Source organism: Archocentrus centrarchus, chromosome 5 (genome assembly GCF_007364275.1).
Source record: "Archocentrus centrarchus isolate MPI-CPG fArcCen1 chromosome 5, fArcCen1, whole genome shotgun sequence".
NCBI lineage: Eukaryota > Metazoa > Chordata > Actinopteri > Cichliformes > Cichlidae > Archocentrus > Archocentrus centrarchus.
The window spans coordinates 6,380,265-6,407,498 of record NC_044350.1 but is presented as its reverse complement, the minus strand read 5'-3'; the positions used below and the strand labels follow the sequence as shown (position 1 = coordinate 6,407,498).

Genomic DNA, 27,234 nt, shown 5'->3' with positions numbered 1-27,234 from the left:
ACTCACAGGTAATGGTCAGAGGAGAAGGCGGATGCTTCTGCTTCCAGCCGTGCCTGCCTCCTCTCTGCTGCTGATGTTCCTTCTGGGTTCTTGATGTCGATCACGGCACTGAGCTCTTCCTGCCAGAACGTTCACAGCACACGTGAGTTAAAAACAAAACAAAGGAAAGTTCAAGACTACAAACGACCTTTACCCATGGGTCTTACCTGTAATCGGGCAAATACTCCAGACCTCTGATTGCCAAAGCCATATTTCTGCAGAGCTCTCAGCTCCTCCTCAGACTTCTCTGTGAAAATCTCCTGCTCAACCTGCCAATCAAAGTCTTCTTCATCTTCATCTTCATTATCTCCCGCCCTTTGACTGCACTCTTTTGAAATGATAAAAAGCCACAATCATAGATCTACCCACGTGAACAAACTGAACACTGTCGAGACAAACAAGGTAAGCGGGTGAATAAATGACTTACCAGGACTCACATCTTCCACCAGTGGTTTTGCTGAGTGGGAGCCCTTTGGGGCGAGGAGACTTGTTAGCATCTGAAGACCTTCAAAGTGCTCTCCCGGTGTCTCCTTAGGGACCCAAAGAGTGAAAAGACCTACAGCAACACAGCACATGAAGGGGACGGTTTTTAACCATTACACATCACATGTTTAATGTACTTAAGTACTTAATCTAATTATATATCATTCCTAATGGCATAATTAACTGAATGAAAGGGGCAGGTACCTGTGAGCAGAAAAACCTGAGTGGAGCTCTACAGTCAGAACAAGCACATTTTTTTCCCCCCTGCAGTGGAAAGGCAGCCACTGCCCACACAGTCCGAAGTCTCCATACTTTAGATCACAAGAAATACACAACATCTCCAACAACAGCCTCCAGTCAGACACAAAAACTGTTTTTCAACCAACACTACTCCCTACCCAGGGTGAGAGAGACTTTTTCTGTAGCTTAATTCAATGCTTTAAGATGTTTCAAGACCTGCACTTTACTTTGGGAAGAAAAAAAAAAAAACATGAGAAGAATGACCCACAAAGATAGATAATTACCAATATTTACTTGCTTGCATGCATTTTTATAACATCTTAATCTGAGCATGTATGACGGGTGATGAGACAAACAAAGCTGTATTTAGATCTCACATGAAGCTGGGGTAATCCGACATCAGGATTTAGATGGTAGAACGTTTTAAATGCGACAGCATAATAACCATCATAGAAGATCTTAGAGTGCTGTCTAACAACACCATACAGCATTAATCAGTTCAAATAATGGATTAGTGAAGTCACTGATTTCAAGCATGTTACACCAGGGCGGCCATCTGCCCATACCATGCCTTACACTTAAGGAGCTGCTTCACAGACCTGCTACTAAAACTAAATAGGCAATACAAGATTGATGATTTGAATGATTTGGCAACAACACAGAGATAATCTGATGGTTGCCTAAAGACCTCATAAACTTTCAATGCACCCAAGTGTTAGGGCTTTGAAGTGCTTTACAATGGAAGATGACTAATTGCTCGAATTGCAGGCCTTGCAGAATGGAGAGCCCGGAAGAGGGAGCTTAATGATTGCTCATTATAAGTCTAAACAAGGACACTCATTAGCGGAGCTTTATTAGCAGATGTTACAGGCTTATTTAGACACAGCGTGTTCACTGGGGCCATGCTGACAGACAGGCAACGAGGTGTCAGAGTCCATAAGGCAGATGTCTGCGTAAAGACGGCTTCATTATGACTGATTATGTGCAAGGGAAAGTCAAAGACAGACCGCAGTAACAGGAAGTAATCAACATCACGCTCACAGTCATTATGATTTGCTCATTAAAGAGTTAAAGAAAATCCCACATGAGCTTCCACTCAGCGCAAAAGAGCTGCCTGCACTCTGTAATCATTATGACATTAAACGTGGCTCCAGCGTCCATTTAAATGAGATAAAAATAACACGATCAGCTAAGGCTAATTTACAGTTTATTGATTGACTGAAGCATAAATTAAAGATGCCCCAAGGATCGGTCATAGACTGCAAGAATATCACCGATATTATGCAAACACAGCCGTACTTTTATTAGGATATGCCATGAAGTTTATGGAACAATGCAAATATGGTTACACTGCAATTTGCATCAAATATATATGTACTATTAGTATGCTGTCAAAATCAGTATTCAACAGTAAAAACCATTAAACATCCTTATCTGACTTTAAATTAATAAATCTATCCATCCATTTTCCTAACACTTTATCCAATCCAGGGTCACTGAAAGGAGGGGCAGGGAGGAGAGGGGTGGACCCTATCCCAGCTGTCTTAGGGCAAGAGGTGAGGTACGCCTGCCAGATCATCGCACTGAGAGACAGGCTCACATTCACACCTACAGCCAATTTAGAATCACCAATTAACCCAACATGCATGTCTCTGGGCTGTGGAAGGAAGCCCAGCAGGGACAACATGCAAACTCCACACAGAAAGGATCCAGCCAGCCGGCAGGTTTGGACCAAGAACATTATTGCTGTGGATCTAGTTTTTCACCTAGCTCGATTACCAAGGTAACTTACACTGAGCACAGGGTTTAAGTCAAGTCAAGTCAAGTCAAGTCAAGTTTATTTATAAAGCACATTTAAAACAACGACGTTGACCAAAGTGCTGTACAAGATCTGTAACCCCAAGGACTATACTAAATAAAAATAAAAATATATAAATAAATAAATAAAATAATAAAATAAAAATAAATAAATAAAAACATTAAGAACAATAAATAACATAAGAAAATTAAAAATTAAAACGTTTAAAACAAGTACCATAAAATACCATAAAACAATCATCTAAAAGGAGGTAGCACTGCAGCCAAATGCCAAGGAAAAGAAATGTGTTTTTAATAGAGATTTAAATGTGTGTATCGTCTGAGCTGTGCGGATATGGAGAGGTAGATCGTTCCATAGCTTTGGTGCTGCTGCTGCAAAAGCTCGATCACCTCTCTGTTTTAGTCTAGTTTTAGGCCTCTGTAAGAGCAGCTGGTTCGATGACCTCAGAGCTCTTACAGGGGTGTGACAGTGAAGCAGCTCAGACAGATACAAAGGTGCCAGTCCGTTTAAGGCTTTAAAAGTAAGCAATAAAATCTTAAAATCGATTCTTAAACGGACAGGGAGCCAGTGAAGGGATGACAGGACTGGGGTAATGTGTTCATGCTTTTTTAAACCGGTTAAAAGACGAGCTGCCGCATTCTGGACTACCTGCAGGCGGCGCACAGATGATTGATCTATGCCAAAGTACAGAGAATTACAGTAGTCCAGGCGGGAAGTAATAAAAGCATGAATAACTTTTTCCAGGTCCTGCTGCGGGAGATAAGGTTTTACCTTGGCAATGACTCTGAGTTGGTAAAAACTGATTTTGGTAACAGCACTTACTTGCTTCTCCATTTTAAAACTACTATCTAAAATGACACCCAGATTTTTAAAGCCCCGATTTAAAAATCAACTAAGGCACCACATCATTGTCACTGAATTTAATGCTCTAAAAGTGATCTTGAGTTGCATGTACATGACATGTTTAAACTGAGTTTACAGTTTCACAGCTATCATGATGTGCAGCCATCATGTATGAAACCAAAGCAGTCCAAGGCCGCATACCCGCGCGCGAGCAATGGGAACACCAAGACACTGGCTCCAAATTGTTCATTTTTAATTAGAGCTGTATTTGGGAAGGTGAAATTTTATGGCATCGCACAAAAGTAAAGAATCCAGATCTGGATCAGCTCCAAAAGTTACACGTAAGTTGAGCCAAGCCCCATTTCTGGTCAAATTTTTGAGTAATTTAAACTAGACTATTAGAGAGTAGTGAAAGGATGTGTCACAAAGACCCCTTTTATTTAAGTGCGCTCACATTCTGAAGCAGAAACAAAGGAATCTCATCACATTCTGGATTAACAAAGGAAGTCGTGTTACCAATTATGTCTGTAATGGAATATTTTAAGACTCTACTTCTCTGTGTCAAGCTGACCTTATTGAATGAAAAGCTCCATATTGTGTTATTCTGTCTCCATCTAATCTTTCAGATATACCGCATGCTGATGTACAAGCCGTCTTTTGCACACAATGTTCTGAATATATTCTGTGACCATGGCAAACAGATAACAACAATCCCTCTTTATCAAAAACATGCAAACTGCTGTCACACTGTCTGTACTGTTTGACCATTTTTCAAAAGTAAATGAAACTCAAAGAAAAGTTGTTTATTTTATTCCCAGTGGGAAAAAAAAAAAAAAAATCAAATCATCTCTCCTTCCTAATCTCCACCTCATCCTCTTTGTCCTCACCTCAAGCCTCATATCCTGAACTGAAGTCAGGGCTCTAACACACAAAAACTGCATAACCATGTTTATTTATTCCTGATATAGTCGCAGGTACTTGTCAGCGGATTAGGACATGCAGCCCTCCCATCTCCAGACTGCTGAAAACGAGCCAGCTAAACAGCATCTGGTTATAAGCTAACATTATGCCAGCTAATGTTCTCTGCTTAGGCTCCTTCCCCCGCGACCTGGCCCTGGACAAGCGGAAGAGAATGGATGGATGGATGGATGTTAGGCTTGCGTGCCCTTTTTTTTAAAAAAAAACAAAAATTTTCCCTCTGATAAGCAGTTTGATTACATTTTCACATCATATGAGAATTTATTTGCCAAGTGTCAAGAGTTAGATCAAGTTCAAAGACTTTCATTTCATTTACACCTGCTAACAGCGGCAAAAACAGCAGCGCTTACCGACAGAAAAGTTCAGGATATCCTCAGCAACTCACTCAGTATTGCTGTCATCAGACAGAAGTGAGCTTCACTGACTCATCGACTCGTATCAAACTCCTTTCACACAGTTTTACAGCCTCCTCCAGAGTAAACCAACATGGACACCCGGCATATTGAACGGTGGCCAGAGTTTTTGTCCTTCAGCGGCCACCATAGGTAGGATTATACACTTAAATTGGGAGCAGTAAGAAAACTGAATTTAGTTGACTGCAATATACTGACATCTAGTGGTGAGATTTTACTCACTGTACCTTTAATTTCTGTTAGCAATACTGATACAGCATCATTATTTATTTTAAAATCTTTACAGGGCCTTAAATCTTTTAGATGGTGCCTGATAAGAAAATCTATCTAGAAAAATCCTTTTTGAAGCAAAATTTTTTGCTATTCACCACAGTTTATGGTCTTAACTTTAGACTGTGGACTGTATACAGTCTAGCGACCTGTACAGGGTGTACCCTGCCTCTCACCCTGCAGGGATAAGCAGAAGAAAATGGATGGATGGTTAAGACCACAGACTGTATATAGAGTAGAGCTGGTATAAAGCAGAGAATAATGCAGGTAACTGTCAGGAGAATTCACAGCCAGCAAGGCATCCTACCTACCTCACTGTGATATTAAATGGGATACTAATTTTAGATAGTACATTTTTAGCCTGTTTTTCACTTACTAGAAAAAGGCACTCTGCCTCCTTAGAGTGCCTTTTAGAACAACTAAACACTGAATAATAGTATCCACCTTTCACTCAAAGCATCTACATCTTTAATTATGCAAACTTTAGGCTTTAATTAAATGTAAACCGGTGAGTTAAATAACAATTCACACCTCACAAAAACCTTAAACCTTAAATTTTGAACAGTAATGTTACCACAGTGTCCCAGGAACCTGTGTTTCATGCCATAAGTCTCTCCTTCACCCTACACCTCTGTCTGTATTGTCACTGTAACCATACAAAAGGTAAGAACTCCTCCTCACAGCTCCTATTCAGCTTCTGGATTCATGGAAGCTCTGGTGTGATTCTTTGGTTTAATTTCAGTGTGTTTGATACTGAAAAAAAAACTATTTTCTCACAAGTTAAAACAAAGCTCAGCATTTTTTTTTTGACAAACAATGGCAAAGGGAACAGTTGCTATTTTTTCCCTTATGCTTCATAGAGCACTGATATTTTATAGATCTCTGAGTGAGAGACATTCAAACATAATACAGTTTTGAACAAAACTTGGGGGGGGGGGTCAGTATTCTCAGGGATTCATTTGTATATATGGTATCTTAACATGCTCTGCAAGTCATGCTCATGTAAAGAAGCTAAAGACATGCATCAGCTGAAACATCCAAGCATTTCATTGCAGTTGTACCGTTTTGTGCATCGTGCATACGTTGTAATCGTGTAATAATGCAACCCACCTTTATCTATGTCAAACTTTGCCTTTTCCCTTCCATCCTCTACAATTCTTCCAGGAAGAGTTAACCTGAAAATGAAATATTACATCACTATTAAGATCAATACAATCACAAAATATAAATATATTCTGAATGCTAATTTAAGCCCAGTGGAGGTGGTGCCAATTGAAACCGTTAAATAAGTATGAGCATACTGATAGACTCACCTAAGAAAGTAGGGCTTTGCATAAAACTTGAAATCTGTTCCATCAACGTAAAGGTCAAACTCTGATGTTCTGGTGTAGGGCACGCGGATGCTGAGGATCAGGTAGTCAGGCTCTTGGCTCAGCTCAAACGCAGGAGTTATCATCTTGAATGATGATGTAACCTGCAGCATTAATGACAGGCGGACTCGGGTTCAGCTACACTGTATGTAGGAATGCAATCCACAGCAGTCTACCCGGCAGTAATAACACGGGCCAGCTGAATATAGCATGCCACCTGGTGGATGACTCTATTAAATGTTACTGACCACGTAATCAGCAGACATGCCTCCCACTGGCAGCGAAAACTATCAGCAGAGCTTGTGTCAAACATGACGGTCAGCTTCTTGTGTCTTTTGTAACTTATAAAATGTGTATTTATGATGGCTTAATACCCAGCTTTTAACTCGTCCTTTATGTTTTCACTTGCCTAAACACGCATCATACCAAACCGCATTAAAAAATCTGGACATTTAAACTGGTAATGCTTTTTAACAAATACGTGAGATCTCTAAAATTTGCCTTAACATGGTCTCCAAACTGCAATGACTTATAATTATCTCCGGCATACCCGTCATCTCCCAAAGCGAAAGTAATTTCTTAATAATTTTAGGAAAAAATCATTAACGAGACGTTACCGCAGTCTCGCGAAGCTCCAACAGCAAAGTAGGTCTGGGTCTGTACGTACACTGTACACAAACTCCTCAAAGCCTAAAATTTATTTAAAATTCTGCTGTTTATTGGCCTTTCAACAGCCGGAATTTAACCACACACCATAACAATTACGCTACATTAAGTGCTAGCTAATGAGCCAAGCGCATGTGTCGATAATCTTTATGACAAACGAATTTACTTGATGTTTAAACGGAGCTCCGTTCGCGGTTAGCTCGCTGTTAGCCTGTAAGCAAGCTAACACATGTGTCGGGCTACCGTAGCACAGTAGTCGCTTTAACACTACTTTTATTCTACTGTATGTAGCGGTGATTGACTGAGACATTTAAGCAATCGCTGAAACTGCGCATGTTGGGGGGAAAAGTTAACATGAAGCCACACTCACCCAAAATACCCTGACTTATCCCAAAAAGCTGCGCCGACTGCTCTTTGATGTAGCGTCCATCTTTTACCGTAATACGTGGTGAAAAACGGCAGTAAAATATGCTGATATATAAAGAAATCACCGAAGTACAATCAGGGTCAATAATTGACATGAAAAATCTAAAGTTTTTGGCTGTAACAATAATTAAAATATTGAAAACATGTATTTGTCTATTAATATGATATATGCTGATATGGAGTACAATAACGAAATTTAGCTGCTTTTGATGCTTTAATAAAAATTGGTGATTATTTTTTTAATAATATAGCAGTTTCACTGGTGCACATGCCTATCTATGGGTGTACCTAAATATGAAGGCCCACACTGAAACTTTTTTTTTCTGTAATCACTCGATTCTCTTAATTTTGGCCATGATGAAAGCACTTCCAGTGTAAGTGGTGTGGAAAAAAAAAGCCACATCTATGTATTCCTAAGTTAGTATTTTCAGAAGATCATTTTTATTTCTCCTCTTCTGTCACTGATCATCCCCAGGCAGAACCTGTACATTTTAGTTAAAATACTGCTTTAAAATACTGAATCAGTGGAAGCCAAAGTCAAAGCCCCTGTATGATTTAACTGTTATTGATGGTTATAAATTAAATGTAAATCCAAGGGAGCACCATGATGTTTTAAACGGAGTACTGAATCCTCAGTTTTAATGTAGCTCTTTTGTAGATTCACCGCCTTATTAGCTATCCATGCATTTCTATGAAGTTACTTCCCTGGTCAAATCAGCAGATAGTCTGACATCATATTATATAAAACAATAGTGATAATTGTTAGTCTACTTTATTCCTTAAGAGTTTAGAATTTGCATTGCCTCAGAAAGGTAGACGCTTTGTAACAACAAAATATTTGCTTTGCTTAAGCGCTGGCATAATAAAATATATTCCCTCAGACTTTCAGATACTGCAGGTCTTGTAGCCTCGTGCGGCGGTAATACTGCAGTCGTTACGGTAAGGCTACAGAAGCCACGCCTCCGCTGTATAATCCTCCATGGACGATGAGAAGCAGCACTCCGCTCTCCATCATCTGCAGAAAAATGCGAGCGGGGAGCGGTAAGAAAATGTCAGCTCGCACTGCCCTCCCTCCGCCGCAGACATGAGCGGAGCCCCGACCGCCTCTTCCAGCCGCAACAAGTTGCTCTCGCCATGCGGATCCACTGCAAAGTAGTTGTGATCGCCGTGTGTTTTGGAGTTTTCTTACTTTTGTACTTTTTGGGGGGCAACGCCGCGGATGATCCGCTGTTGAAAGAAGTTGGAGAGGAGCCGGAGGAGGAGGATCGTAACTCTTCTACGTCGCCCTCCCAGCTCGGCCGCGATGTTGTTGCAAAGTTTGCGAGAAAATCACCCGCAGGAGTCGGCGTGCGTCCGGAAGAACCTGTCGGGGGACGAAAACACGGGAGAGCGGATAGTAGAGGGGCCAGCGTGAATGCAAAGAGGTGAGGGGAGTTGGTTTCCGTTTACGAGCCGATTTCCTCCGGGCTTTTCCTAAACACACGTCTCCTCTTTCTCATCCCCATCTTTCCTAGCCTCTGGGAAGTTTCAAAGAGAGTGTGTCAGGGTTTAATCATGCTTTGAGTCAGCCTTCCCCCACTCTATCAAACTGGCTACATTGTGCTCAAGGACGCAGGCTTTACAATAGCCTGATCTGTCAGGAGACACCCCAACGTGCATACGGGCATCTGCTTGGCTGCTTTAAATTTATTTATTTATTTATTTAAATATTAATATTATTTTCTAATTTCTCGTTTGTTGCACCGTGACTCACTGTGTTGCAGACACGAGCTCCTTAAATATCTGAAATATGACCACAGAGCCTGACTAAAGGGATTAAGTGGAAATCTTGTCAGTATTTGCAGAGAGGAGATCAAACAGTAGCACAGCAAGGTGATGAATTGTCACCTGAGCTCAACATCTGGATCGTTTTTAACCATTATTTGTGAATGCAGGGTATCCTCTCAGTGTTAAACGGGGCAAAAGGTCACCTTGAAAAGACACAAAGTGCAGTTAATAAAGGATGCTAATGCATGCAGAGCAGCCTGGGCTCCCATTTGGATTCACTTGAGCAAGAGTGAGATATTACTGGAAACAGAAACCCTTCCTGTTGAATCCTGTCACGTTAAAGTCATGAAAAGCTTATCAGGTGTGATTTTTAGTTTTTGTTTGTAATAAAGAAGCTTCCACTAAGACAGATGACCCGATTAAGTCACTCTCAGATATGGGCTGTTGCTATTTGTGTTCAAGAATGGAAGCATTTTTTATTACGTCTTCCAGATTTCTATTTTCAGCCTTGCGTTTCCTCCTGGCTTTGCATGCCAGCTGTGCCATAATGGCCACTATGAGGTACCCACACTGGCAGGCTGCTGTAATATGTATTCCACTCCATAGCCACGCTCAAGGTTGGGGACACTGTTCGGCAGATAAAAGCCATCAAGGCGTTACAGCGTGAAAGGACCTTTGCGTCTTTGCAGAAACCACGCTCCTCTGTGTGTGCTGCGCGCTGATAAGGAAGATGGGGTGGAAGGGGGTCACCGGTGGCCATTAAACAAACACGAACAGGTTGGAAAATACTTGAGAGTGGCTGCTGCGATAGGGGAAGCACACCGAGCATCTCTGCCAAAAACATCTAAAAAACTTTGTTTTCTTTCATCGCTCAAGCTGAGAGTATCAGGCCAGAGGATTCACAAGCATTAGGGAGTAGTTTTCATGTGGCATACAGAGAAACTTTGCAGACTGCAACACAATAAAAATGAGTCATAGTCATACAAATGGAGAATTAAGCTAATTTTGACATTTCTTTCGCCTGTTATTGCAACTGATTTAGGACGACACAGCAGCACTGTTATGTGTACATTTGTTCACGTCACGCAAACTGCCTTTTCAGTCCGCACTTTATGACCTGCATCATTCCCTCTCTTTGCAAATCTGAGCAGTTGAACAGATTTCCTGTGCAGCTTGCTTACTAGACAAACGCGCATGTTTTGTTTTGTTTTTTTCCTAATCGTGCAATTTCCTCTTGACACATCGCACTATTTCCTGTGGCCAGAAATAGTGGGGAACATCCCCCCACCCCTCCCCAGATCACGTGTCATTTATCATTTCAAACACACAACCCTTGCTGGGTCCACACTCCCAAAATTTAAGGTTTTGCTTCTTTTTTCTTTTCTTTTTTTTTTAATTGTTTTAAACTGAACATGATTGGTTTGCAGACTGTAGTTTGAAGATGCCGCTTAGACTGAAAACACACTTTGACTCAAGCGATTGATCAGAAAATATCCTAATGTACAATCCCACCTTAATTAAACATGGAATTAATGGTTAGTTCCAGGGCCCGTGACTTATAATCCTTATCTCTAACTTTCACATTCCCTCAATGTGATGTCTTCATTACCTGCAGCCTGTGTTCCAGATGCTTTGTTGCACTGCATTAAGGCCTGAATCTGCAGGCTAAGATTGGTGTTGATACTTTGCGTCGAAACAAATCCCCTGCCCTGTCACTTCAAATATAGTTAAGCAGCATTCTTCCCAGTAAAGAAGTCACTGCCTCGCGGTGGCATTATGCAGAGCTATAAAAATGTCATCTTGCATGACTGAGCACTCGCTCAGCTCGGAGTGGTTTTTGAAATCTCCCTGCTTGCCTGTGTTGCCTGACGTGGCTGCAGAGGGTGCTTGTGTGAGCCTCATCATGGGGAGAAATGCCTCTCTCTTAGTTTGGCTAAGTCACTTTTAAATTTCCAGCGAATGAGTCATTTGGGGTGTTGAGGCAGAAAGATAAAAAAGGGAAAAAAAAAATTCCACATCTGTAAAGAGCTGGATTTGAAAGTCAAAGCTTTGAACTTGACAAAAAAAAAAAAAGCCAATAAATGATTTATTGATAGAAGCATTTACTGAGCACTAAGCTTATTAATTGATGTGCCAACACGCAGAAACTTTGATCTGTTCGGATGGTTAACACTCGAAGATGCCAGGCATCTCCTTTGTATTTGCTTCTGCCTGTCTGACATTATAGATTATATTATATCTAAGAGTGCTAAACTGTTGGCCAACTCAAAGAAGCAATTTAAAGCTGTCAGCTCGGGCATGCCCACTTTCATAGAAAGTCCTTTTATCTTTCAGCATCAACCACACATTTGCATTTTTTTCATGACTGCATCTTGAGCGATTGTAAGACTGCCCCGTTGGTCCCATTTGCATGTGCCAAAGTATCAAAAACCGATTCTTGTGGTAGTTCCCGCTTTCACTTCATTTACAAAGTGTTTTTGAGCAGCGGACGTGTACAATACACAGGCAGGCATGGCACAGGGACTTGTGCACGACAGACAAAGCAGACTGATGGCATTTGTGTGGTGCTTTTTTTGGTTCTTATCTCATATACCATTGTTTTCCCATAACTTATTGGTAAGTAGCAAAGGTCTCATGTTTTAAATCTGAAGTTAAAGAAACAGTTCGTGTATACTTATGGATATGCATGAGGCGAAACCTGGACCCTACCGAGGTTAACAGGTAGTCCAACTCCTCCAGGATGGCACATCAACACGTGCCATTGCTAGAAGGTTTGCTGTGTCTCCCAGCACAGTCTCAAGAGCACGGAGGAGATTCCAGGAGACAGGCAGTTACACTAGGAGAGCCAGACAAGGCTGTAGAAGGTCATTAACCTGTCAGCAAGACCAGTATCTGCTCCTTTGTGCAAGAGGGAACAGGATGGGTACTGCCAGAGCTACAACATGACCTCCAGCAGGTCACTGGTGTGAATGTCTCTGACCAAACAGCCAGGGAGCCGGTGCACTCCTAGTGCCAGTCCCAAGCGAGGATAAATGGGGAGGGTTGTGTCAGGAAGGGCACCTGGTGTAAAATCTTGTCCAAATCAAACACATGGATCATAAAGAATTAAGAAGAACAAGAAGAATATTCATTATGACCCAAAATAAGTGAGTGAGCCCCTAAAGTCAGGGAAGTGTTTACAGACATCAGTCCAAGGGCTATTTTCCCATAGACCCCTTATGGTTATTACAAAGAATTCAGGTTTAAGACACTTGCGAGTTGGCTTCGCTTTTCAGACCCAGAATCTGTTTCCGTCTTTTATGCTGTCTATGGATAGGATTCACAGAGAAACTCACAATAAAATACTGAGGCGTGATAACAATGACATCACCATACAGTGAATCTGCAGTGCTCAGTACACTGCAGAACGATCATCTGCAAGACAAAACATTACCTGAATACCCCAAAAAAGAAAAAAATATCCCTAAAAGTGCAAAAAGTAGTGATTATTTATGGAATTTATTGTGTGAATATGATTTTCATTCAATTTTAATAATGCATTATTCATCAAGGTGGCGCGGTGGCTGTGTGGAATTTGCATGTTCTCCTCCCCCCCCCCCCCCCCCCCGCAGTCCAAAGACATGCACTTTAATTAACTTTAGGTTAATTGGTGATTCTAAATTGCCCACAGGTGTGAGTGTGAATGGTTGTCTCTGTGTGTGTGTGTGTGTGTGTGTGTGTGTGTGTGTGTGTGTGTGTGTGTGTTAGCCCTGTGACAGACTGGTGACCTGTCCAGGCTGTACCCTGCCTCTCCCCCTATGACAGCGGGGATAGGCTCCTGCAAATGTACTGCATTTATACTACACAGAAAAACTTGGTCAAGAGGATATGCTAATGGCAGCAGTTCTTTGCTGCTCTTCAGTCAGGTATCTTTGCATCAGCCTCACTGCTGAAGCTCTTGCTGGGTTTTAGTTCCTGGGAGTGAATTTCTTCAGGCTGAGTTTTTTTTCAGCTCAACATGCTGATGAACGCAAGTGTGCAAGAGGGCAGCTGAAATAAACCACATATGATCTGGGGTTTCAGGATTTCTTCTCTTTTCTCTCATACCTGATATGAATAAAATGCAAGCAAAGAATCCGGATGATCCACCTGAAGAAGCAGCTCCAAGAAGAAGCAACTCGTTGCTGTAAGGTCCCAACTTTATGTAGCTGAATTCTGCTTCTGGGACTCATCAGCTTTAACGATTTTAATATGCACTGCTTCAAACCAAAGTGAACATGTTGGCTAGAAGTCCACCAAATAACCGTGTTCCATCCTGATTAATTAAATCCCTTCGAGGTGTTCTCCAGTATAGTCTTTGCTCTGTCCTTGTACATTTTTCTTTGACATTATCTTTAAAGGGGCTGCCTTTTTCCCCTCCTCGCATGATTTGAAAGGGTAGGGTAGGCAAAGGGTTCCTCTTGTGCTCACCATGCAGCCAGTAATGAATTCGAGCCCTTTTGTACCTCGTCTGTGCTTTTTGACTGCTTCCAGATGTGAGGAACAGTGCCATGACACAAACCATCATGTGAGCAGCCCACGCTTTATGCAGCAAACACACACAAAAAATTTGTTTTTTTTGTTCTGTTATTCAATTTTATGCAAAAATCCTTTGATTTATTCTGCATGACTAAGTGCAGCGCAGTTGCGTCCTTGTAGGAGATAGGGATGGCATTTTTTTTCTGTGTGTGGGGGGGTGGGGGGTTGGTGGTGTTCAACAACCTTGACAGAACATCAGCCTTTGAAGCGTGGCAGACAGATTTCTCAGCACCTTCTCGTTTGTCCTAATCTGCAGTTCATCATTGTCCCTCAGCCATGCAGAAAACGAAGTGTCACGCTTGAAGACTGCCCCGCAACCCACCTGTCAAATTTCACTCTTCTCTCTTCCTATCCATTTTACGCTAGGCTACTGCTTCTTTCAGACCCAGAGGAAATGCATGTCTTCTAGTGCTGCAAAACCATTTTGCCTTCCACAGTTCTCCTCCAAAAAAAAAAAAAAAGCTACATGTTGAAACAAAAAGCTCCTCTGTTCTTTTTTGTGCCAGTCTTTGTCCCCTACAGCTACGACAGCATTCATGTTGAACACATTGTTATTACAAGCAGCCCCATGTAGTGTGTGCACGGAAGACAAGTAGATAATGTTGACCTTAACTTTTGGCTCCTCCATTATACAAATGTTTCCCTATCATGGTGGGTGGGGGGGGGATACCCTGCACTGAGAGCAGTTAAATCAGATAAAGAACCTCCTTGCCTTTGAGCACAGAAGTCCAGTGGGGTAGTCATGCGCCCAGCAGAGTGTGAAGGTATTGTTGAATGATATACTCAGGCACACACGTCACATCACTGAGAAAAATAACTGACTTTTCATTTCAGCGGGAGGTCGAGCTGCTTTTTTTTTTTCTTTCATCCTCTTGTCGTCATCCCTTTAAAGCCCCAATGATTATTTTTTCTTGAAGTGACTGAATGCATTCAGTGACAGTGGAGCTTTTTAGCAGATATAATTATTCCTTCTGCATTTTATGCATTTTGCTAAGTGAATCATTTTGTGTCGTTTATCTGCGTTGTGTAGGATGATGTGTGCAACAATCCCTGAAAGTGAAACAAAAGCTACTGTTGTCACAGAAAAGTTGAATTTGTAAATGGCAACAAAAAAAAAAAAAACCCAGCTGGCTAAACTAGTCTAGACTAGTCTGCTTATTTTAATATACAGGCTGACTAACTGTCAGCTGTAACTAATTAGCAATAATATTTCTTATAATACTTGCTATAGTATACAATCAGGTTAAAAAGAGAGTTTTCACAGGACTTTGTGCAGTCTTGTGAAAAAAGTACACCCCTGATTCAGTAGCTTGTAGAACCACCTTTAGTAGCAGTAACTTGGAGTCACACAGAAAACGATGATTTCATCAGTCTCTCTCATTGTTGTGGAGGAATTATGGCCAACTCTGTTTTACAGGGTTGCTTCGGTTCATTGAGGTTTGCAGGCACTCATTTGTGCACAGCTCTCTTAAGGTCCTGCTGCAGCACTTCAGTCTGCTTGAGGTCTGGACTTTGACTGGGCCACTGCAGCACTTTCTTTTTTCCAGCCATTCTGTTATAGATTTGTAGCTGTGCCTGGGATCATTGTCTTGGTGCGTGACCCAGTTTCAGCCAAAGTTTAGCTGTTGCACAGGTGGTCTCACATTTGACCCCAGAATACTTTGGTAAACAGAAGAGTTCGTGGTCGACTCAGTGACTGCAAAGTGTCCAGGTGCTGTGGCTGCAAATCCGGTCCAAATCATCACCCCTCCATCACTGTGCTGACAGTTGGTATGAGGAGTTTGATTGTTGCCAAACATGGTGCTTCAACATAAATACCCTGAGTGGCTAAATCAGACCACGGAAATTGTCATCATGCTAAATGCAGGAGCTCAGTGGAGGGGACGCTGAACTCATGCAGCTGCGGTGCGGTTTGTTTACAGCCTAAGGTGAGCGTTTGACTTCTGGCAGTTGCATATTTTAGAAATCATAAAAGTAAAATTAATCTTGATGAGCAAAAAATTTTAAGTACCTAAAATGTTTGTTTCCCACATTTTCTGCAGTAATTCAGAACACTGTAGAAAACCTCCATCAGGCTTTTTCTTTTTCTTTTTTTTTTTGTCAGAGGAAGTCACACTAAGCATCAACGATGCCCAGCATCAAGAATTTTTAGGACGGCGCTGGAGTTTTTGCTCCTTTTCCGTCCACCAATCATAGGGGTGGAACTTGTCACCCTGGTAACCAAGAAAATGGAAACTCTTTTCTGGAGGCGAGCTGTATGCAGACAGAAATGATTCAACAAAGACAGAAAAGCTTGTTTGGGAGAACAAACTGTAGTCGAGCCAGTGGAGCATTGTTGTCACTTTCACATACTGGAGAGCAAGAGGTTTATAAATATCAGTTTATTCATTTGTAGCCTTTCCCACCAAGTGAGCCGGGTAAAGTAAAAGGTGAAGCACTGAAGATTAATATTATTTTGTAAATAGTGTTCATGGGGAAATATAGGGAATAAGACCAAAACCAAAACAAAGCATCAGTTTCTGTTGGCTTAAATGGATTATAAATATAGGTGTCAGCCTTCCAGAGACCATATGGGTCGGACCTCTTGCGGAAGTCTGAAATTATGGTGTCTGTTTCAGTAATTTCATTTTCTGTGTATGTTTTGGTTCCGCTGTGCTGTGGTCCATCTGTTGAGTGCAAATTGCTCTGCAGCACGCGGGCCAATTTGCAAGCGATGAGTGAGGGAAACAAGGTTTGTGATTGTCAGCACATCCACACACCCCCATGTGTGGCCTTGGCCCATTTAAATCTAAAAAAGACTGCTAGGTGAAGGAAAAAGCTTCACATCCTGCACCTCCTTTGTTACAAAAACAGAGCCAGTTTTGATCTCTGGGTCCTTTATTGTTCTGTTTGGGTTAAAAGACAATATACTAGTTGAACTGTTAATGTTAGCTTTCCTTTGTTGGAGACAACCAGTGGTTCACCTTCTGCATTTACTCTTTTCTAGTAAAACATGGAGTAACATAGCCCGACCTGTGAGCAGGCACACCCGGGCCGAGGAGGTCATGCATTTGGCCGTGGTGGCTTGTGGGAACCGTCTGGACGAGACCCTCACCATGGTTAAATCAGCCCTCCTGTTCAGCTTAAAGAAGATCAAGTTTCACATTTTTGCTGAGGACCCCTTGGCCCCGCAGTTTGAGGAAAGGGTAAGAGACCTTTAGAGCAGTGATGCCTAACATGCATGTTTCCATATTTGTTGTCCGCTGTGCTGTTCTGTCGTGAAGCCTCTGATTTGTGATTTAACGGCGCTCATGTTAAACACGCCTCCTTTCTTTGCAATAGATGACATCGAGATCAGAGCGGTTTTAACTCCAAGCCTCTCTTACTCACTCTGGTACCCTTTTATCTCAAGGCCGGGGCGTGATATATCACCGCGACACGCTGCTTTTTCCTCCACCGCCGCCTCAGAGTCACCTTTACAGAGGTGCCTGGCGTGACTTTGATTAGTTCCACTGATAGTGTAACTAACAGCCTTTTAACGTCGCTTCAATTAATGGACCACGAATATCACAGGAAGTACCTTTAAACAGCTTTAAATCTTAATCCTAAAGCCTGTGAGCCAGCCTTGATGTGCGTGCTGAATCACTGCCATGTGTTGAAAATTCCCTTTGGGAAAGTGGGGGGGTGGGGGGGTCGTGGTAGTTGAGGCCTGTAATAATGTGGCACATATGCTGGGTTTGAACAGCAAGAAGCCACAGAGGAAGGTTAGTCTCAGTCTCCCTTCATCTCTTATCTTCCTCCTGCTTGTGGCTTTCTCGCTCTTTTCAGGGCCAAACTGTTGAACTGGTGATTATGGAGAGATTTAACGCCTAACCGGTCGGATAACAAGAGCTGCAGCCGGACTCGGTGTGCTTTAAGATGGTGCCTTGCCTTGTTTAGACTATTGCTTTTTAATAAAACAACAGCTGGCTGCTGCGTGCATACCAAAAAAAGAACCAATCAGCAGCCAGAGACATGACTTCATTGTTTTAAATGGCCACCTGCACAAGCTGATAAGTCTGTGAAAAGAGCAAAAAAGGGAGATTAGCTTTTAGTCTAATTATTGTTTATCCTGGCTCTTTCTCACACAGTCTGCCTCCCTCAAGGTCACTTAGAGCCTTCCTTTGGTGTAACGAACAACGTGTCGCTTTGCTTTCAGCTGAACCAGTGGCCTCGCTCCATCTCAGCCAAGTTCCAGTACAGAATCTACCCCATCTCCTTCTCTGTCGGGAACGCCGACGAGTGGAAGAAGCTCTTCAAGCCTTGTGCCGCTCAGAGACTCTTCCTCCCCGTAAGGCTGCCACACTTATCTCACCTAATATCCTCGCCACACTTAATGTTATTAGCCAGTGTTAAGAAAAAATAGTTGTTAATCCGTTTAATTTCCACTTAAACAATCTTATTACCTCCTTCACTGGATGATTATAGTTAAATACTTGCTTGATCACTGATGATTTCACACCTTTTCTGCTGCATTTACGTAACAAATAAGAAATCCCCAGAGAACAAATCCAGTAATTTCATCAAGTGAGGCCTATTGATTTTCTTTCCCTGACATGGTTCACTGAAGTAACAGCCAGCGTCCTTACCATGTAATGAACATGTGGCAGGTCAGCCAGATCAATAGCTCTTTTTTTCTTTTGCTGCAAGGCAACCAATAGACATTTAATATTCACTTTAATAAGAGCACCTACTGAGCACCCTTCTATTTCCTCTGCAATCATCTAAATGAATTAGGGGGTCAGAGTCATCACATACTTCCATGTATGTTACTCGGGTCAGACCGTAGGCTGTGTGCGCACAGAACCTCCATCATGTCTCCATAGTTTTAAGCATCACTGTTAGTTTTTTGGATTCTGCCACATTTTTTTTTTTTTTTAAGGCAAAAGTTACCATATTTACCATAAGTTACTATATTTGGACAAAACTGAAGCATACACCTCTAGTATGGCTTGCTGTACCAAACAACAAACTATCCCCTTTGTCAGGTAATTCTACTCAAAACACTCAAATGGCAGGAACCTCACAAACATGGTGGAGAGGTCTGGTTCACTGGTAGTTCAGTGTCTTACCACAACTACAGCATCCTGTGTCAGCACATATATAACTTCACATCTTTGCCAGTATCCAAATGGATGAGGAATAAAAAAAAACAGCATCTAGCCATAAACTCTGGATTGCACCGAGTTGGGGAGTACACTACTAGTTTAATTCAGTTTCACAGAAAGATTACTTGTCTTGGTAAAGTCGTGCAGCATTCCTGTAGCAGGGCAGCCAAACCTAAATTTCCTCTTGAAGGAGTAAAACGCACGCACTGCATCCTCCACTTTGTTCTTTAGCCTCCTTAACCTGCACCTTCCTGTCGTCTGAGCCAGGAAGGAATGAAGCAGTGGGCTGGTTTGCAGCTACAGAGCAGATACTGTAATAAGGTTTGAAGGAAGCAGCAAGCATCAGCTATAGGTGGTTTTATTCACTCTGTTAGCTCAGCTCTATCCACCTCCACTTTCCATTATTTGATGAGACTGACATTTAAAAGTCAGTTCATGTAAATGTGAAAGCGAGTCAGTATCTTAGTGCCACTCATTCTGTTATTGTCTATATATATATATATATATATATATATATATATATATATATATATATATATATATATATATATATATAGTTTTGGATGAAATCTTTAATAAAGAACCAATATTTTTATATGAATGGTTTGTCTGGTACTGTAAGTATTACACACTGTGCTTCTACACTCCACACTGGGATATGGCCCAGCTTCCCAGACACGGATCAAGCCTTAGAACTAGACTGAAAACAAAACGGTGGTGTTTTCTGGCTGATACAGTTAAAACTCAGAGTTCTTCTCAACTTTGATAACTGGCTTCATGGCAGTGAGAAGTAAAAACCAACTCTTATCTCAGCCAATCTCTCTGCAATTTTTCTGCCATGCGTTGACAGCGCAATTCATCAGCAGATGCAGGAAGTAATTATCTCATCTTCAGCTCATCGCATTGTTCTTAGTTGACAGTGTAGGTCAGTGTTTCCTTGTGCTACTGCAGTACACAACTTCACTGTTACTTGATATGTGAATTCTTAGATGCTCTTACAAGTGCTTTACATTTTGTTTCATCAATGCGTGAATGAGTCGGTGACTGCGTGAGCAAACTGTTTGTTTGTGTGAACAGGAAGGTAGTATGACTAAAAGTACTGAAGACCATGTTTTACTGTGTAGTCCAGTAATATCTCAACAACAACAACAATGGTGTGACCTGAAATAAGTGAGTCAGCCCAAAACCCCAAAGTAAAGTATTGGCAGAGGTCAAGGCAGAGGGCTGTTCTCATAGACTTCTGTAGGACCCTGAAGTCTTTTTCCAACCACTCTAACAATAATTTTCCTGCAGCTTAACTGGACGAACGAGCCACCAAACAAGACTTCAGAGTAAATGTGCTTCATTGCATCAGTTTGGAAGTTAAATACCTGTAAATACTACTTTGATCCACTTTGATGCCGCTGTGACATAAATATTGTACTTCAAGGTCATCTTGAAGGACGTGGACTCATTGCTCTACGTGGACACTGACGTGCTGTTTCTGCGGCCTATGGATGATATCTGGAATCTCCTGAAGTCCTTCAACGGGACGCAGCTGGCAGCGATGGCCCCAGAGCACGAGGTGCCCAAGATTGGCTGGTACAGCCGATTTGCCCGTCACCCTTTCTACGGAGTCACAGGCGTCAACTCTGGTGTCATGCTGATGAATCTCACAAGGATCCGCAGCACGCTGTTCAAAGTAAGGTCAAAACAGTCCTATTTCCCACCCTCTGATCAGTAGAAAGCTAAAGTGGGCTGCGATTTCCTATTTGCATTCTGAAGGGTTGTTTCCTTGAGCTCGAGTGACAGGCGGAGTGCTACGAGTGGGCTGTGATTAAAGCTTTCCAGATTACCGTGACGGTATCGCAGACTTCTGCCCTCAGAACTCAATTTAACAGCTCTAATGCTGGCAGCAGCTTGCATGTGGAAGCGGGAATGTAAATGTGCTCGGCCTTTGATGATGTTATTTATTTTATTTTTTTTAATGCTCCACTTGAGCTGTTTTTTTAAAATCTTTGTATTTCAGAACAGTATGATCCCCAGTGGCCTTTCTTGGGACGATCTTCTCCATCCACTCTACCAGAAGTACAAGAACCATATCACCTGGGGAGATCAGGACCTCCTCAACATTATCTTTCACTACAACCCAGGTACAAGGGTCTTTTTACAGATGGATACATAAGAAAGGCATTAATTGGACTACACTGAATGTTACATTCAAGGCATAATCCAAACTGCTATGCTGTGCATATGAATGCATTTTGAAATGCTAGTCTGAAGACAGTCCAAACAACACTTTCTCACTATCAACATGTTCTCATAAATCGCATCTTATTTTCACTGTTTCTAAAGCAGTCTGCTTCGTGAATCTGGCTGTGTAAACACTGAGGCTGTGGCTGCAGGCAAAAGCAGACTGAGTTCCAGCTGCAGCCGGCAGATGTGGGCATTAAATGCTCAGCGCCGTCAGCAGAGCTGGCATCATTTGTATTCACTCAGAGCCGAATGGAGTGTTTTGTTCTTTGTGTGTTAAGGCTTTGAGCTCTCTGTTATCTCCAGAGGTATATTCATTTGGTACATCAGGCTTACTCTGATCAGTTTTTTCTTGCTGAGGAGAAACTTGTAGAGACTTTGAGTCTTTACATGAGGACTCGATCCAACATTTGTACATTTGTGTGTTTAATAACTGGCGAGGTAGAGAGATCGAGCTGGAAAGGATGTGCAGCAGGTTAGGGTCATTAAGGGTAGAGATAGAAATGTGCTAACAATTGAAGAGAGTGTGTTGAGAAGACGGAAGGACTGCGTTGAAGAGCTGATGAATGTAGAAAATGAGAGAAGAGGATGGAGGGAGGGCAGTTAGTGAATCAGGAAGCGCAGAGAATTAGTAAGGAGGAAGTGAGGGCAGCTATGAAGAGGATGAAGAGTGGGAAGTCAGTTGTCCAGGTGACATACCCGTGGAGATATGGAGATGTCTAGGAGAAGAATCAGATTGTTTAACACAATCTTGAAAGCGTGAGAGGATGCCTGAGAAATGGAAAAGATGAACATGCAAGGAGTAGAGATAGTGAAGGTAGATGAGTTTTAATACCTGGGGTCAACCATCCAAAGCAACGGGCAGTGAAGAAAAGAGTGCAGGCAGGGTGGAGTGGGTGGAGATGAGTGTCGGGGTGATTTGTGACAGAAAGATAGTGGCAAGAGTGAAAGGGAAGGTTTACAACAGGGGTGCCCACACTTTTTCAGCTTGCGAGCTACTAGAAAAGCTAACGTGTTTAAATGCGCGTGTGTAGGGTGGTAACGAAATGGATGGATGATAGTTTATCATCCATCTTCTACTTCTTTTAACGCCGTGGGAGCTACATTTTTTTTCCACAACCCCACTGGGGGTTCTGTGCGATCTACCTGCACTCCTCTTGCGATCGACCAGTAGATCGTGATAGACGTATTAGGCACCCCTGGTTTACTGTTTTCCCACCTCTGTTTGTGGTATTATCTTCTGCTATGTCTGGATGCATATTTAGTTTTTTCCTTAAGAAACACATAGATACAATTCCCCAATTAAGAAATAAATGTGTGAGAAGCATTCACTAAAGTGCACGGGTTACAGTTTCGACTGTAACAGCTGTGTAATCGTGCACCCTTTTATGTTTTCTTTTCCCTCCAGAGCGTCTCTTCATCTTCCCATGCCAGTGGAACTACAGACCTGACCACTGCATGTACGGGAGTAACTGCAAAGGGGCTGAAGAGGAGGGCGTGTCCATCCTCCATGGCAACCGTGGCGTGTATCATGATGACAAGCAGCCGGCGTTTAAAGTAGTCTATGATGCAATACGTGATGTGAGTATCCCAGGAGGATCTTCAGGTTACTGACTCAGTATGGCTCTGATGCATAGCGCCCTCTGTTGGAACACTACTGCTGGACATGCTGAATTAGAGGTAGTTTGAACAAGAACTGATAACAGCTAATACTAAATTCATTTATAATTAATAAATATCACACTTCAGATGTGTTCTGAAGAAAAGAAAATCACACATATATCCATATCCATAATAATAGATACATTCTATTTGTGTTTCCCAGAAAAAAAAATAGATATATGCCAATTAGACCACTGCAAAATGTCCTCTCCCAACACTTCTGAAAGATTTTCATTTGGTCTGGACTGTGTGCAGGCAGTCTCAATGACTACAAGATATGTCTTCTGGCATGGTTGCTTAAAAGATGAGAAGCGACTCACTGCATCACTTAGGGTTAAATAACCTGTTGGCAGCCAAAACATATGAATCACTGCAGGAATTATCCGATGGTAGGCTCTGCAAATGAAAATATTTCTAAATAAGCTGCTAAAGGAGCAGTTCTGCACACAAGAATATGTCGAACTTTAGAACCTTCCTGTCGTTCAGAAAAAAGAACAGCTATGACTATTTATTTATTTTATGATTTTAATTCTCTCTTCTTCCTCTCATGAAACAATCTGGGTCAGTTTAAATTTAGAATTTGTTTTCTCCGGCAGCAGAGTCGGTTCCCCCCCTGCTCTGCCGAGATAAGCCTCTTAAAGACAAGCGGGGTCGTAATTCACGATTAATACCGAGCCCCGCCCCACCCCTGCCAGCCGAATTTGTAAATACCATTTAGTGCGTGTGATATGTTCCATTATTTAAAAAAAAAACCACATCAAACTGAAATGGCTCTGGGACTGAAACTGACACGGGTCAATGTCTCCATCTCTGCAGTTTCCCTTTGAGGACAACATGTTCCAGTCGCTCTTCTACCCCATCCAGACCAAGTTCCTGGACACGGTCAACACACTGTGCGGTCGGATTCCTCAAGTCTTCCTCAAGCAGATCGAAAAGACAATGAGGAAAGTGTATGAGGAGAAAGTGGTTCACCATGTCAGGCCACAAAAATAGCTGATGGAGAAAGTGGACTCTCTGTGGATTCTGTGTCATCCCAGGTCAAAGCGGCGACTCTGTGTTTGCAGCGTTCGATGCATGACGCCCCCTGGAATAAGGGTCTCGTGAACATTACGATCCTCTGGTGATATGCGTACAGCGCTGGTCAGTGATGCCACTGAATAGGTCTGCCTTATTACAGTCTTTATTTTTGACATCAGTAATGATGTAACACATAAGAATGTTGGAAAGCTAGAGTGGCAACAAAAGGATTTCATTATTCTTTGTCAAGAATAATGAAAGCATCAGCTCATCTCAAGTGTGTAAGAAAAATTTAAGACATGTTTTTGTCAACTAAGAATTGTACAAATGTATCCGTCTTTTCTATTTTTCCTCTCAAACATTTTAAGTACTCCTCCTAACCATTAGGGAGTTGTATATGTGCTACACAAAGTCGACTTTGGACAGCTTTACTACCTGGAAGTAGTAGATTTATAAACCACTCCTCTAAAATCGTGAATGTTTTTATCAGCAAATAACTTGAAGTGTGAGACTGTGCATTGCAGTTTCCAAATGCCACTGACAGTATTACACACAGCACAGCAGAAGAAATGTGGACTTTCATGTTGAATACTGAATGTTATAATGCACTTTGACATTAGGACTGGAAAGTTGTGTTTGTTGCACACATGTCTACGTTAGATACAACACGGATTGACTGAATTCAAAACCAAAAGTGCTCGATTTAAAAAAGAAAAGAAAAAAAGGTGTCAAACCGCAACAGATTATGCACCATATACATATTCATGTCTGCCATTTTTGCTGACAGAAGAAAGTAAGTGCTGTAGATGTGCGTGTTTGGGAGAGTATCTTAGCTTGTAATATGATGTGCGGTGTGTACGCCATATGATCAGTGGTGAACACGTGTTTTGTGTATTTTAAAGTTACTTTTAATGGGATATAATGAGCCAAATGTATCAAATCACTCAACCTGGAAACTGAAAATGGCTGTACAGTCAACGTGTGTTTCTTAATAAAACGATGCAATGTACCGAGTTTGCCTGAGCCTCATTCATGCACACACAGTGACACACACAGCCTCTGTCAATTTTAAGGTTTTACATAGATGCAGAACATCATTAAAAAAAATGATGCAGTCCTGAACAGGTCTTAAAATTAGGTAAATACAAAGTCATATGTAGAACAACACATGATATATTATAATGTGTCAAAATGCAGAAGCAGAGCCTGCTCTTCTTCACAACGTTGCATCAGTTCATTGAGGTTTGCAGGCATTCATTTAAGCACAGCTCTTTTATGGTCCCTCCACAGCATTTCAGTCAGGTTGAGGTCTGGACTTTGGACCATTGCAGCAACTCGATTCTTTACTTTTCCAGCCATTCTGCTGTAGATTTGCTGCTGTGCTTGGGATCACTGCCCTGTTGTATGACCCAATTTCAGCCAAGCTTTAGCTGTCACACAGACGGCCTCACATTTGACTCTAGAATACTTTGGTATACAGAGGAGTTCATGGTTGACGCAGCAACTGCTGACGATCTGGGCAAAACAAACCCCCAATCGTTACCCTCCACCACCACAGTTTGAAGTGTTTGTGCTGATATGCTGTTTTCTTTTTTTTTTTTTTGCTAAACATGGTGCTGTGCATTATGGCCAAACATCTCCACTCTGGTCTCATCTGTCCAAAGAACATTGTTCCAGAAGTCTTGTGGTTTGTTCAGGATCCAGTTTTGCAAACCTCAGCTATGCTGCCACGTTCTTCTTAGAGAGAAGAGGCTTTTCGCAGCATTTCCAAAAAAGCTGTACTTGTTCAGTCTTTTTCAAATTGTACTCCAATTAAACTTTAACATTTAACATGCTAACTAAGGCCTGTAGTCTCAGATGTAGCTCTTGTGTGAAGAGGCTGGTATGAGAATCAGCATCTCTAAGTCTGAGGCCATGTTCCTCAGCCGGAAAAGGGTGGAGCGCCCTCTCCAGCTCAGGGCTGAGTTCCTGCCCCAGGTGGAGGAGTTCAAGTATCTTGGGGTCTTGTTCACGAGTGACAGGAGAGCAGAACGGGAGATCAACAGACAGATCGGGGTTGCGTCTGCAGTGATGCGGACACTGCACCAGTCTGTTGTGGTGAAGAGGGAGCTGAGCGTAAAAGCAAGGCTGTCGATTTACTGGTCAATCTATGTCCCTACCCTCAACTATGGCCATGAGCTTTGGGTAGTGACTGAAAGAATAAGTACAAGCGGCAGAAATTAGCTTTCTCCAAAGGGTGGCTGGCCTCTCTCTTAGAGCTAGGGTGCAGCCATTTGGGAGGGGCTCAGAGTAGAGCTGCTGCTCCTCCACATCGAGAAGAGCTAGTTAAGGTGGCTTGGGCATCTGATTAGGATGCCTCCTGGGCCCCTCTTGGGTGAGGTGTTCTGGGCATGTCCTACCGGGAGATGGCCCCGAGGTAGACCCAGGCCATGCTGGAGAAATTATATCTCTTGCCTGGCCTGGGAACGCCTTGGAGTCCCTCTGGATAAGTTGGTGGAGGTGGCGGGGGAAAGGGAAGTCTGGGCTTCTCTGCTTGGGCTGCTGAGGGGCTCGCCGTCCTGTAGGCCCACCATCCACAGGAGGTATTGTAGGGGTCGGGTGCAATGTGTTGGATGGTGTCCAAGGGCGTAGGCCCTGGCGGACTGATCCCTGGCTATTGAGGGTGGCTATTGGGACATCATCTCTCTGGTAGGGAAGGAGCCTGAGCTAGTGTGTGAGGTTGAGAGTCTTCTGGAGAGGGGCTGGACTCTGGACTGGTTCCAGTCTTCAGTTGCCTTCGGTGAGAGGCAGCGAGCTGGGGGTGGGTATTCTTGTATCCCCTCGGCTTCTTGCCTGTATATTGGAGATTTCACCAGTGGGCAAGAGTATTGTTTCTCTGCACCTTTTGGCCAGGGAGTGGGTCCTGACTAGGGTTTAATCCCGGGATCCGGGATTCCCGGGAAATGCGATCAGAACCATTTCCCGTTTCCCGGGAAACGTTAGACGGGAAACCGGGAAAAAAGTCGCGCGCGTCGTTTTGACTTTCAGAAAGAAAAGAAAGCTTCAGAATGTTAAATTTAAGGAAATATTGAGAGAAGGGTTCGTTTAATGCGAAAAGCATTACTCTTCATTTCAGGCACGTTCAGCCTCCGTTTAAGGCTGGCTTCAGCCTTCATCTCAAGCGTTTTAATAGAGGTATTACACAGTTGTGCTTTTTTCCTCTTTTTGTTGAAATCGTAGGCAATGTGTTTACCCTAAGGTATTTTGTATTATATAATTTTATATTATTATATATTGTTATATTGCATTATATAGCCTATAAAATATGCCTGCCCTAAACAATAAAG

The 27,234-nt window shown here is 42.4% G+C and overlaps 2 protein-coding genes across 3 annotated transcripts in view; one reads left to right on the top strand and one right to left on the bottom strand.

Annotated features, from left to right (window-relative positions):
- shq1 (SHQ1, H/ACA ribonucleoprotein assembly factor) overlaps positions 1-7,560 on the bottom strand; it is a 36,079-nt gene extending 28,519 nt beyond the window's left edge. The window contains exons 1-6 of one of the 2 annotated variants that reach the window (XM_030728576.1): positions 7,492-7,560; positions 6,399-6,559; positions 6,196-6,260; positions 467-595; positions 207-367; positions 7-119 (exon numbers count right to left, since the gene is read on the bottom strand). In XM_030728576.1, the coding sequence (XP_030584436.1) occupies positions 7-119; positions 207-367; positions 467-595; positions 6,196-6,260; positions 6,399-6,541 (611 nt within the window). In that variant the 5' untranslated portion in view covers positions 6,542-6,559; positions 7,492-7,560. Of the gene's footprint in view, positions 1-6; positions 120-206; positions 368-466; positions 596-6,195; positions 6,261-6,398; positions 6,560-6,703; positions 7,028-7,491 lie in introns of those variants that run through there. The other variant, XM_030728575.1, reaches the window with a different exon arrangement.
- Positions 7,561-8,534: 974 nt separating this feature from the next.
- On the top strand, positions 8,535-24,906 carry gxylt2 (glucoside xylosyltransferase 2). The gene is made up of 7 exons (XM_030728577.1): positions 8,535-8,971; positions 16,858-17,056; positions 18,049-18,180; positions 20,427-20,678; positions 21,006-21,129; positions 22,638-22,810; positions 23,708-24,906. The coding sequence occupies exons 1-7, from the start codon at positions 8,682-8,684 to the stop codon at positions 23,882-23,884; spliced, it is 1,347 nt and encodes a 448-aa protein (XP_030584437.1). The 5' UTR covers positions 8,535-8,681; the 3' UTR covers positions 23,885-24,906.
- The last annotated feature ends 2,328 nt before the right edge of the window (positions 24,907-27,234 follow it).

Bases quoted from the DNA above. Each gene is read 5' to 3' on its own strand.
- gxylt2 (XM_030728577.1), top strand. From the start codon at position 8,682: ATGCGGATCCACTGCAAAGTAGTTGTGATCGCCGTGTGTTTTGGAGTT. The intron at 17,057-18,048 runs GTAAGAGACCTT...CTTTGCTTTCAG, and splicing joins CCCCGCAGTTTGAGGAAAGG to CTGAACCAGTGGCCTCGCTC. The intron at 20,679-21,005 runs GTAAGGTCAAAA...TTTGTATTTCAG, and splicing joins TCCGCAGCACGCTGTTCAAA to AACAGTATGATCCCCAGTGG.